The sequence below is a fragment of the Pararge aegeria genome, chromosome Z (genome assembly GCF_905163445.1).
Source record: "Pararge aegeria chromosome Z, ilParAegt1.1, whole genome shotgun sequence".
Lineage (NCBI taxonomy): Eukaryota > Metazoa > Arthropoda > Insecta > Lepidoptera > Nymphalidae > Pararge > Pararge aegeria.
Genome location: NC_053208.1, coordinates 14,276,546 through 14,290,403, shown reverse-complemented (window position 1 = coordinate 14,290,403; position 13,858 = coordinate 14,276,546). Strand labels below are relative to the sequence as shown.

Below are 13,858 nucleotides of genomic sequence, written 5' to 3'. Positions count from 1 at the left end.
CCTTGTTCCATAGCCTGGTTGATTGAGTTATACTCCACTTTTTCTGCATGTACTCTTACGCGCAACGAATAATGCTATTAAATGCAACGGGTTGAATGTTGTGAGTGAAATTTAGATTTTTTTTTTAAATAGTTAGGCATAATTTAGTGAGGAAAACCGCATTATGTTTGTATGTCGGTTTATCAATCAAAGCCCAAAGACTTCTGAATACACGTACATATTCGTTCAAATTCGTAATTGTCATCTTTCTCAAGTTTGCTTTAACTCAAATATATATATAATACTCTAACAAATACTAATATCAATTAGGTATTTACCTAATTGAGATTAGTATTCAGTTAAGAGATTAGTATTACTGAACGTTAATCCCGATGTAAATGTTAAATACGATGTAAGTTGATCGATATCGTTCAATATCCTAACGTAGAAAGAGAGAGAGAGAAAAAATTGTGCAGAAGAAACTGCACGAGTTAAGTAAGGCTAGTCTTACTGTTCATCAGTCTGGAAATTTTGAGTACAAAATCGAAGATAACTGTTGCATTCATCTCTCGATATAATAGAGGTCAGTGAACTATCGTTTATTTTCATTGCCGTATCTTCTTCATACCTACTTGTTGATGCAGGCAGTGGCGTGCAAAAGGGTACGCACTAAGCAGGCAGATGTTACAAAATAAAAAATATCTCCACTACGAGTTGCATCGAAAGACTATAAAAAGCCTACCGTTAAGTTTTATAACTCTCACTGGAGATTATACAATTATTGATTCTTGACCTGATTTTTACTATTTTCTTCATTTGTTTGAGAGTGCGTCAAATTAAAAAAAAACTTAGCCACTAAGAACGTTCATAATTAATATAAAACCAACGAACCTATCACTTATAACAACAATCCAAGTAAACACTATTAGTAATTAAAGGTCCGTTTTGGAATATTTTTGGAAGTAGAGTAATTCATAATTTTTACTTAGGTAGGTAGTTTATAAGTTTTATATCTGAGTGGTCTGGTACAGATCTTCTTTGGAGAGATATTTGAAATATCTAAGCTAAATAAGTCGGTATCTAGGTTGTGGTTTGTTGTGAGCTTGCGATAGCAATGGCGCCCTATCAAATAAATGTCGCTCCTAGGTTTATCTTAGTGTAAATTATATTAACGTTTCGATGTAATATTAGCTATTATTATCATGGAAAATCAGGGCAAACGCAGCGTTGCGCTATGAATTTATAGAATTTGGCAAGTGTCACGCTACTATCAAGACATCGTCGAATGTACCTGAGTGGAACGACCTGGAAATATTTGGGAGATAGCTTCTCAACTACAGAATTAATACCATTTATCTTTGTGTATTACTTTACCCATTGTAGTATGAATAAAATATGCTCCATTTTAGTTAATGATCCTAATATCACAATGACACGAATCCGGTTTTTTTTGTATTCTATAGGTATTCATAGAAATCATTTTTACATTACAGTGTTTAGAGTATACGAACTGTCTCGTTGGTCGAAAGAAATGGCCTAAATACGAATCATGGAGACCTTGGTTCGATTTCCGGGTCCCGTCTAAAATTGCTAGTAAAAAGGGAATTGGACGGCCGATTGGCGCTGTGGGCAGCGACCGTGCTTTCTGAGCCAAGGCCGTGGTTTCTATTCCCACAACTGGACAATGTTTGTGTGATGAACATGAATGTTTTTCAGTGCTGGGTGTTTATGTATATATTATAAGTATTTACGTATATTATTCATATAATTATTCATCAGTCACCTTAGTAACCATAACACAAGCTACGCGTACTTTGGGGCTGGATGGCGGTGTGTGTATTGTCGTAAGTATATTTATTTAATTATTTAAAATTTAAATATTTTCAGGGCAAATTCAGTGTTCTGGTTATTTCCACTAGCAAATAATAGCAATCGCTAACGATCGTCAACCCACATTATATCTGCATAGTGGGTCTATGCTATATAACAAGTAGGTTACCTATATGATGTGAAAAACTTGGAGTGAGCCGCGACTAAATTCTTTAAGTTTAACCAAACATTAGTATCATACAATACATTATAACAAAGACTCGGTATCGCTCACGTGTCAACAAAATGGTGCTGAGTTGTAAAAATAGATAATGCGGTTAATACAATTACAGGCGCTAGTAAGGTTTCTGCTGCTTCAAATACCAGTATAGTATCGCCTCTTGCAGTGTTAGAGACGTGCATTCGAGATAATGGCACAAGGTAAGAAATAGGATAAGATAACGCGGTAATGATAAAAGCAGAGCGAAAGGTTTTTCTTATTTCCTAGCACCTTTATTGCGCATGTGTTTTTAATTATATAACGCTGTTTAATGGTCTATTCAGACCTACCAGGGTCAGGAAGCTGAGCCATTCAAACTGTGAAAAATGTTAGGACTGGGTTTCAGCAGTTGGTTTTTGAGTTAGACAAATGTACATCATGTTTTCAATTTTGTTTTGCTATTCTATAACTTGGTACATAGCATATAGTGTGTGACCGAGCGTGTGGTTGTCAATCTGGCGATCCTTCAAGGTACATTACATAATGTAACGTATTTAAAAAAAAAATAGATATTATGTATCGTATTTACATGCTTGCTTGCATGCGTGCTTGCATTCGTTTTTTGTGTCTTACATGAGTTATATGCATTCACGGACTTTTGTACATTGTATTTTTCTATTCATGTGCAATAGATTAAAAAAAAACAAAGGTTTAAGTGCCCCTGACACTGATCAAGTGTGAACGGGTTCATAAAATAATTATAGTATGCACGTAGATTGTCTGTGTCCCCAGACGAAATATCGTAGGAACTCTGTTTGGTAATACAATATTTCTATTTTTTAGTAAAATGGAAATATTTATAGTTTATTTTGAATTTGTTCATTTCATTTTGATTGGTATGTTTTAATCATGAATCAATCAGTTGATAGTCTCTCACAATCCACTGCTGGATTCAAGGCCTTTCCCACAGGGAGGGTGTGCGCATAATCACTAATCTGGGCAGACGGTTGGACATCGCAGTATATGGTAGTAGTAGCACACGATGCTGCGAAGAGAGTGGTAAAGTCTGTATTCTGATCTATCGTCACCACACGGTACGCCCAATTCGACTCGCTAGTAGATAGACTTACATATTTTAAAGCACGGCAAATAAAATTGCCATATCTATAGTTACTTCTTTTCAACAGTCTTACCTACATTGTAAACGTACAATGTACAATAGGTACATTGTTTTTTCTTATGTAACGATAACTTTGTAGTCATACTATTAAAAACCAAAGAAAAAATTACACGTACTCAACAAAACTTTATTCGCCAACAACTTGGAAAAAGAGTTGTGAAAGGGTATTTTTGAAGAAAATATGTGAACAAATTAAATTCAGATAGAAAATATTTTCAGTGGAATTGGCAACCTGTGGCAACCTCTTTAGCGCACTGGTTACCGTTATGGTTTTTATAAGTGCGTAGTCCCGGGTTTGATACCTGCCGGTATCTATGGTCTGGAGGCCTCACCTGGCTAGTTATCATCCTACCAACTAAGAGTTGCTGACAAGCGATTGAGCCTTCCACGTAGAAACCGATTAAAGTTATGGGTTTAATACAACTTTCATACTCTACTCCTGCAGGATAGCCCGCTACCATCTCTCACAACATCATCAATTATCACAGTTGAAATTGCAGTCAATGGTTAGCTTAAAGAAAACATCGTACTTCTACTATTTTATAATAAGTAGTCTAATAATTCCGAAACGAAAATTATTTTTATTCTAAACTAGCGGACCCCGCAGACGTCATTCTGCATGGTAAAGCAACCTACCGGGTCAAATTGTGTTCTCAAAAGAGATTTTAAGATTTTAAGCTCTTCACGAGGAGCTAGGTGCTAAACGAACGTTTAGAAGAATTATAAATAACGGTATTTTCTCACCGTTTAAACCTTACCTAGACTTTCACGAAAATGTCAAGACCTACATTGGCCAAATCGGCCCAGCCTTTCTCGACTTTTAGAGAGACTAAAAGACTGTAATTCATTTATATATAGGTATACAGATTATTTGACAACCCTTGAATATTTGCGTAGGACAGCAGCGTAAATACCTAACCAGCTGGCGGTTATGCCTTTGTTATCGAGCGACTTCGCTTCGCCTGGCAACTAAGACTCTCAACCGTATGGATTCTAAGACTGTGTCAATACTTTACCTAATTCTCTTTGCGGTCTGCTGCAGGATACTTCCTTTGTATCAGCGTAACTACTAATATAACAATATTGAAAGTCTGCCTGTTTGTTTGTGAGATACCTATGTTCCGCTAACCGCTGAACCGATCTAATGAAATTTAGCACGGAGACAGCCCACATCCCACAGACAGACATAAGATTCTTTTGGGAATAAAAAAGGTCAACAGGATTCATAATACCATTGTAGTAATATAGCACATGTTACCTATATTTGGATCAAACTCAGAACCAATCTTAATCTTTAATTTAGTACAAAGATAGATTGCAACGTCGAGACAGGAAAAGAATACTTTTAAATCCGTAGAACTTCAAGAGTATGACTACATATAAACATATATCATTGAATTTAGAAGAAGTGTATTTTGTCCGAGCACGTCTCATATTACACCAGCGGGATGTTGCTAGCTTACAAAATTTTTCCCTTTTTACCATTTTATGGTGAACGATTAGAACTTAGAGGTAGAGTAATTAGTTCTGTCAACTATCACATGGTATGAAGTGACTAACCGTTGAGTGGTGGCGTGGAGTGGTTTTTGGTGCTTCAATAATAGTTTTTAATTTTCTCGCAACTACAAGTGCAGTAAAGTTGAGTATCTGTGTTATTTAGCTCTCGTCGACTGAGTCTTAGCAATTGCGTACTACGATAAACCGTCGCCTGCGTCTTCATCATTTGTACAAAGTGGTTTGTCCCGCTTGTCCTCAGCGACTCTTTGCAACTTGATGTTAGTATCAGTAGGGCTATTTGTGACCAAGCTCGTCTGGGGAATTATTAACGCCATGCTTATTTCTGCCACTAAGCAGCAGTGCTGTGTTTCGCATCATTGTTGTGTTCCGGTCTGAAGAACGGGGTTGTTAGTTTAATAATGGGCACATGAGGCTTAACACCTACCCTTCAGGTTGATGAACAAGGGTGGCTATTCCTAGGATGTGTTCCTTGCATGCCCCGTACAGTGTTGTTTTATTTATAGGCGATGACTTACCACCAGGTGGGCTATCTGCTTGGTCCGTCAATTATTACTATAAAAAAATGTCTACCTAGTGGGTTTTCTGCCGACAACGAGGTTACCACTGCGAGTCACCACTCCAGCATTATAATGCTCTGACTATATTCAGTGTTTCAAGCTGCCGTTTTAGCTTCGCTACTTTATCAACAGCTTTATCAGTACTCTAGTTCTTTTGCGCATCTTTTTATCTTTGATTTGATTATATAGTGATACCTGCTGTGCCATCTCACTGGGGAATCTACAAACTCACAACTACCAGTTTACCCTTGTTTATACCAGTTAGGTACACATTACACAAAATAAAAATGTAGTGCTAAGAAACTGAACTGTGTAATCCAGGGTAAGGCTTTTGTTATGAAACTTAGAACTTGTTTTGCTTTAAGAACTTAGTTCAAATTACGTTTTATGTAGCTTAAAATGATGAATAGGAAAATGTTATATAGAATAATAAAGTTCATTTAATGGTCATCAACCAGCATCTTCTAAGTTAAGGGCTTAAGGTGCTGAATGCTGCAAAATAAGTTTGAAAGAACTTTCATTTTCTCGAAAGAAAGAGAGAAAGAAAGAAAGTTATCTCTACCGAACTGTACTGTTGGTACTTGTCAATGAAGGTACGTTTTCCTCAGTTATTTATTAAAATTTTAGGATACAATTACAAATATGTAGACATTACTGAGTATTTTTGTTATTTTAAATTTGGTAATGCTATTCACCCAAGTGTGGGTAAATAGCAGTATCACATTTAAAACACAAGTCAAAATATTAAATTTAATGTATTATGAAATCGATGACACCCAGAATGCATCAAAAATTCCAAAAAAAAATCAAATGCAATATTGAAACGTTGCATATTGAAATCGGATCCGGTCATGTCATCATATTATACAGTTCATATGCGCACAGGCATCCCAGCTCGAATAGCACAGAGGATTTCAGAGTCTTAGTTTTCGATCAGCATGTAATGCGTTTAATGAGCATTCCCATACAAAATCGATCAAAGGTATAGACCCCGCTGAAACGCGGATTGGCGTGCTTAAAGGTTTACTATCACATGATATTGGTAATAACCGGACCATGCTGATACGGGGGTTGACAACGTTCGCGATTATAAACTACACATGTAGTACCCATTTTAAAGCTATTTATAATGCGTCAAGGTTAATAGGATATAAAGAATCGATATCATGTATAAAATGTAGACACTAAGCGTATAGTATAGGTACTTAACAATGCCATGGGCAAAACTTAAACATTCTTTAGGATAAGCCTAAGTAGGTTTTATGTTTTATTAAATTGTATCGATATGTTCTTTATCAAAACCTAATATTACCTCGGCAATGGTTTACTATGAAATTCGTACTAGCGTTATTGGTCACTAATTTATTTATTTATACTAATGCGTACCCTGATTGTTATGTGCGTTTTTTAAGCAATTAGTACATCACTTACTTAAACGGTGAAGGAAAATATCGTGAGGAAACCTGCATGCCTGAGAGTTCTACATAAAGGTTCTTCTCAAAGGTGTGTGGAGACTTGGGTCCACCAAACCGCACTAGGCCATTGTGGTGGACTACGGCATTGACCCCTTCTCATCGTGGGAGGGAGACCCGTGCCCTGTAGCGCGCCGGTAATGGGTAGATATGATGATTATAATATTACTGCGGTCATTTTCTTTTGGCAAGGGCTAACAAGCGATAATAAATCCCGTATTGGAGCAACCTCGTGGGTTTGAGCTCTAAATCCCGTTATTTTATAGGAAATACGTATAATAATTGTGTGTATTGGTTTTCGTTTCTTAAAAAGTAAGTCAGTACTTAACGATTGAATATTTAATTAAAGCGAGACTTTTTTTATACAACGTGTAAGTTAATACCGAAATAATACTTCACAGGCTTTACAGTTACATAAGTTACCGTCTCTGAGACTTGTCTGTGAAACCGAATATCTAATAGTTTTTCAATAAATCACTGCCATAGTTTTTAATAAAAGAAATCAGATACAAAAGCTAAGCTACTTAGCATCACATGCAAAATTAAAATCATGTGACTCATGTCACTTTATTCGGTACGCGTCACGTAGCGTAGGTACTATGTGCGTGTTGGTCTTTGATCTTAAATAGGGTTGTCATAAGTAAACACTTACAATGTTTTGAATTCGTTCGTTTGTAAAAATAAATATGCTTCTTTTGATTTAATATTATTACAGGGAAATCCTTATAAAATTATATTTTTGCATCCTTTAATTTAATTTCGTTATTTTGTTACACATTGTATACTTAGTTAATAGTAAAATCTTTCTCACTTTGAAAACCAGAAAATAGACTTCCCAACTTATTTATTTTTGAAAGCTGCTACAATTTTTCCTACTGATTTTTCAAGACAAAAGCGCTCGACGGGCGTTATGAAAGGAACGAACAGGAAGTCTGTTGCGTTTTTAGCAATAAAGCTTACTGACTTGATGGCCGGACCACTAGTATTTACATATAAAAGAGCCCGCCATCAATGCTTTTAGAAAATGGTTGGAACTATGTGAACAAAATGATAGTTTAGAAGTTTTTTATTTTATTCTTAACCTAACCAATCAACTGGGCCCACCAAACTGCTCAAAAGTGGGCTTGTGAATTAATTATATAACCGAATGATTAAGATGGGCATATGGAATAGGTAACATGATAACCTCCTATCCTCGGCCGGTAACAGATTTCGCTCATTACTATGGCTTCATAACCCTGACTAATTCGTACTAATGTTGTGAGTGTGTGTCGGAAGTGTATTTGTTTGTTTGTCGTTCAAACACGCAGCTGTATACAACGGATGGAACTGATTTTTTACATAGATATAGATTTATTTAGACATTAATTTATATAAAATATGCATTTTATTAGGAAACTCAGTGAGGGAAGGCACCCAGAAGATTATTCGTAATCTGCTGATTCTACTGGAATTGATGTAACTTTTCAACCAGAAAAACATTTTTTTTATGACTGATTGAATGAAGATTTTGAAATTCATATATATTATATATATTATGCATGTATATTAAAGTATACAAACATATATGTCACTTGGAAATAAAGATATCAGTGAATTCACGAACTTTCCGGAGATATACAAGTACCTACTGAATTTCTTATTGCCAAAGTAACTTAGAAGCAATTTGCTTCGTTTTCATCTTTTACAAGTTAGGTTAGTAATAAAAATCTGAAAAAATACTATTAGGTTTTTGCTGGAATTTTTAAACACTTTTCTCGCTATTCCAACGCCAACGATTGTTCTCCATGAATTTGTATTTACAAATATTATTATATATAATGTTGGTTTCAAGTGATTAATAAAACATATTATTCAGTGATAATAATTTTATTTATATTTACATTAATTTGTTTTTCTTGCTTTTCTTTCATGAGGTAATAAATATTTAAATTATCATCTGTGTAAACGGACTGCATAATCCAAAAATAAAGATATAAGGACGTCTGCAGTTCGCGTCCTTGGATGACGTTTTTCCAGAACAAAAAGAAAATTTTATAAATGGTATTTCCGCATTTGGTAATTTGTTCATCACTATCGGTAACGTACCAATATATTCTTTACAATTATATTTTTAACTAATAACGTTATGTGATTGTAAATTATTCAACATCGTCTTTATCACCACCTCAATCGAAAGGTGAATACTCATCATCAACACATCAACCGATAGACGTCCACTGCTGGACATAGGTCTTTTGTAGGGAGTTCCAAGTTCCACGATTCTGAGCCGCTTGGATCCAACGGCTACCTGCGACGCGCTTAATGTCGTCTGTCCACCTCGTTGGGGGTCGACCAACGCTGCGCTTACCAGTACGGGGCTGCCATTCCAGCAGGTGAATACTATTGCTGGTCTTTTGCAGAGATTTCCACTTGATTTCCACACGATCCTTTTTATGCCGCTAGGACATTCTTTTTTTTAAAAAGAACACCTGTATGGAAAAAACATCAATCAATCAATTAGAAGTAACCAGCGCGGCGCGGCAATGTTAATGAATATATTCGCGATTTTAAATACCTATAATATTCCAGCATATTATAGGTATTTATGCGAGCCTCATTACCCCATTAGAAAGCCGCGTAACTCAATCAATTCACGTCAATTGGGTCACTATGAGCTAAGTTATTCAATACATCAATCTCAATGATGGTAAGCTGTGATGCAGTCTAAGATGGCAACGGGCTAACCTGTAAGAGGTATTTTAGTTATTAACTATACCCCTAATCGGTTTTTGCACGGAATCATACCAGTACACTAAATCACTTCGTATAGCGTTTACCACTGCGCCCTTGGTCGTCAAAAATATGACTGATATTTTTGTAACTAAATATTTACCTATTTTGTCGACAAAAATAAATCAGACAATCACCTAAGTATCCAGTTAAATAAAGCGATAATCAAATAAATGAATTAATGGTGAGACAAGAATTAAAAATTAATTAATTTGTTAATATTTGGAGACATACAACTTTTTACTTGCTTTTTACTCCTAATTTCGATTCCCAGAAGTTTCAACTTTCTAATTTGGCACAAAGCCAATACCGTAAGTTTTGAAGTAAACTACGTGCCATTGGCTTTTGTGTAAATCCAGCCTTTTGTATGGAAGATCTTAGTGTAAGTTCTCATGTCAACGTTTGTTAATATGAAAGTTAAACTAAAGCCTCTGGTCTTAATTTAAAGATATGTAAGACGATGTGATTTTGACGTAAAGGCAGGCAATCAATCCTTCGTTGCAATCGATTGCACGCAGATTACAGTCATCCATCGATTGATATCGCTCTCCACGCTATCCGTCGCCACGCCTTGGTTGCAACGGCACGTGTCATTATAGAAAGCTAGTGCAAATACAATGCCTCAGTAACTTATGCTCGTTATACGTACCAGTGCAATATGTCAACGGACGACATTTTGACAGTACGAGTTTACTTGCATTTTGAAAAACGCCAGATCATGCGAACTGGCGGAAGGATTTGCAAGTACTGTACGAGCATTACAGTACTAGGGGTATAGGTTTAATATAATTGCCAATACTCTATAAGTTAGCCCGCTACCATCTTTTTCTGCATCATTAGTTACGGGAGATTGCAATCAAGAGGGAACTTGTAGAAGAATAAAAATAAAAATAAAATCTAAAATCGTGGATATACGGACATAAGTGTGCAATCCATTGCTTGCGATGTCGTTTGCGCGGATTTTCAAGCGACGAATTTCCCGTGTATAAACCCCTTAAGGTTATCCTCTCCCCATTGTAGATCCTAACACGAACGATGATAAGGACGGGCTCTTAGCTCATACATAAAGCCGTGTAGCGAAACAATTTAGCTTTAGGTAGTTTAGTTTCTCGCCGATCAAGAAACTATTTGCGTCAGTCTAAACTCATCTATACGAGTTAATTGACACAAACAGCGCATGCGATTTTAGTCCGGAGTCCGTGATTCAACTCAATTTGAACAAAGCTTTACAGTTTTAATAGTTCTTGCACATAATATTATACTTGACGACCTCCATGGCGTAGCGGTGAGCGCTGTGAATTTAAGTAGGAGTTCCCAGGTTTGATTCCCGGCAGAGGCACTTTGGGAATTTATAATTTCTGTTTTTTTTCTGGTCTGGTCTGGTGGGAGGCTCCTGCCGGGGCTAGTTACCACCGACAAAGACGTGCCGCTTAGCAATTTAGTGTTGCGGTGCGATGTCGCGTAGAAACCTATAAGGGGTATGACTACCATACTCCCTAACAGGTTAGCCCGCTACCATCATAGACATCAGTGACATTGCCGTCAAGGGCTAACTTCTAGTAAAATAAAAAAACAATCATTGCGCTATGCAAAGAACGTTGTTTTCACGTTGTTAAAGGAAAAACTTACAATTTGTCAATTACTTTCCGACGAAGGAAAAATTTACTTTTCCTTATTTTTAAGATTGATTGCTGCCGTGGTTGGAGATAATTGTAGTACACTTGGGTGTGGACTAATGCAAGCGCTCTAGATCTGCCGTTGTTGCAATTTTTTGCCGTAGTTGGGTAGGTTACAATGCAAACGTATGATAAAGAATAACAGTTTTAGAATTTACAAACTGCCTAAAACCGAGTTGGACTGGTACACAAAGGTTCCGTACCAAGGTGCAATAAGACCGTGCAGAAAATAAAGTTTCTTTCATGGGGACTTTTCATTATGGGGTGTACCCATTGAAATACGCATTCTGTGTATATAATTAAAGTTTACAAATTCAAGTATCTACCTTGCTTAATAGAAATTCGGAAATCCAGTTTAAAAGATACGTCATGCAGACAGACAGACATCGTAGGCTTAGTAACCTGTGCACTACTTAAAAGTTTAGTACAGTCAAAATTTTGTGAAAATCGGGTGACAATAAAACAAATGAAAGTGTTACAATTTATAATCTGTTTGGAGAGATCCGTGTAATTAAAACTGTCAATGTCATAGTCAGGGCAACATGGTATTAGCTGCGGGCGCTGATAGCTCTATCAGCTGTGTGTTAAACAAATGTCTTTATTAATTTCGTACTTGACCGACTTTCACTTATCATTATAGTGTGTCAATTCTTCAATTCTTCCTATTGAGTCCAAAACTTAGATACTTGCTCAGATCTTCGTGAAAGGCATGTTTAGTTTGAGATTTTTACTGTGCTTATGCATACTGGAGCTACAATGTAAATACCTAATAAAATTTTATTTTCAATCGTAATGTTGAATCATAAAATCCTGGATTTGATGGGAGATTATTTTATATCGTTGCTCTATACGTAGATACTTGGTAAGCGAAAAGGCAGCCTTAGAATTCTACTATTTTATTTTTACTGTCAATATCGTTATTTTTTTGTGGTGTGCATAAAATGTATATGAATTAATAAAATAAGGAACTATTTACAGGACGATCCGTTGCTTCAATAAATCGTAAAAAGTAAACGATTAGTCGGTGCGGTCGATCATTGTTGATCATGTTTGCATAAAATCAACTACCTGTTGTAGCTGTGTTAACCCGCGATATAGTTCGGTTTTATTTTGGGTTTTTAAATATCCAGTAGGAACACTTTATTTTCCGGAGATGAAATTTATCCCTGTTTCTATGCAAAATTGCACCAAGATAAGTTAAGCGGTCAAGTCGTGTATACTTAGGTAACAAATACTATTTATTAAACTCCGAAGGTCAGTTTAACCAGCAGCTCTCAGGGATAAATATAATCCTATGTATATCTCTGGGAGGCAATCTAGATGTCTACCATATTACATCAAGAGTGGTTCAACGGTTGAGCCAAACTAAGGTAACAAACAAACAAACACACACCCACACACGCTTTTCAATATTTATATTAGGTTTTTTATAAGAATGTAGAACAAAAATCGAATAGTATACACCGCAAGGGTCAGTGCACTATCGATTAATGTATCGATATTTAAGATTCTTATTAAATCTAGCATCCGTAGCATCTTATGTCGTCTGCTGCGAAATAAATCGATAACGATATTGGCATACACCATTGATCTGTCGCGTCGTTAAAAGTACTAGTTATAATACCGCCAGTGATGAAAAGAAGAGGAGTCAAACTGGTACGGTGCACATGTAATGCGAAGAGAAGAAATGAAGAAAAGAATGCTACCATATTTATGTGAAAGGACAAAGAAGTAGAGTAAGACCAAAGAAGATGAAGAATAAATCGTGTAAAGAGGATATACATTTGAAAAGGGCTAATAGTGAGTGGAAGCATAATACATGTTGTGCTGACCCGATTTAGCTTAAGATAGTGACACGAATCAGAAGACTAAGAAACAACGGATCGTCCCGTGCACCTAATACCAAAGTTCAGAATCTTTGGCAGCGCCTATTCAAGATGGGTGAACATTTAGACAAAATACCTACCGATAAATTTGAAGTGTTTTTATTACATAAGTTAGTAATTGTTCTGTAATAAAAACAGTATCACAATAATTCAACTTAGTCAAAAAAGACACAATAAAATCAAATTGGAAACTCTTTGGTAAAGAGACAAAGCTTTATAAATATAAGTACTCGTACTAACTCGATAAGATCGTGGTCCTATACAACACTGGGAAAAAACTTAAGTAAGAATAACATATTTCTTACCATTTGAATTCATGCGAGGTAAAAGGTTTGCACAGCTGCTAATTTGTTCCCACATAGCAGTTGTACATTACCTACATGTGAAGGAATAAATGTTGACATACTTATTTCGAAAGTGCCGATTCGCGACAAAATTAAAACGAGAGCACAAGTTATTTTACATCTTTAGGTTAACATATTCAAACCTAATTAATGTAAAACGCAGCCATATAATAAGACTATTTCTTTGTGTTTTTGTTTGTTTGTTTTTTTATACCCAGTAGGCTCCGCAAGTACTGGACCTATTTTAACAAATTCTTCGCCAAAAGATAGCTAAGCAATATAGTAAAGTACAAAGTAATATAGGCTATAGCAATATTTAAAAACAATGGAGACCCTATGCAATAACGCAACAAGTAGCAAAATTATGCCTATAAAATTCATTTCTTGCCATGCGCTTAGTAATAGTTTACTAAGCGCATGGCAAGAAATGAAAGAATAGAATCAT

General features: G+C 35.9%; 1 protein-coding gene across 1 annotated transcript in view; it reads left to right on the top strand.

Annotated features, from left to right (window-relative positions):
- The first annotated feature begins 2,174 nt into the window (after positions 1-2,174).
- Positions 2,175-13,858, top strand: part of LOC120636190 — a 62,480-nt gene continuing 50,796 nt past the window's right edge. Inside the window, exon 1 of the mRNA XM_039907542.1 lies at positions 2,175-2,229. Coding sequence (XP_039763476.1) covers positions 2,220-2,229 — 10 coding nt within the window. The 5' untranslated portion in view covers positions 2,175-2,219. The remainder of the gene's footprint in view (positions 2,230-13,858) is intronic.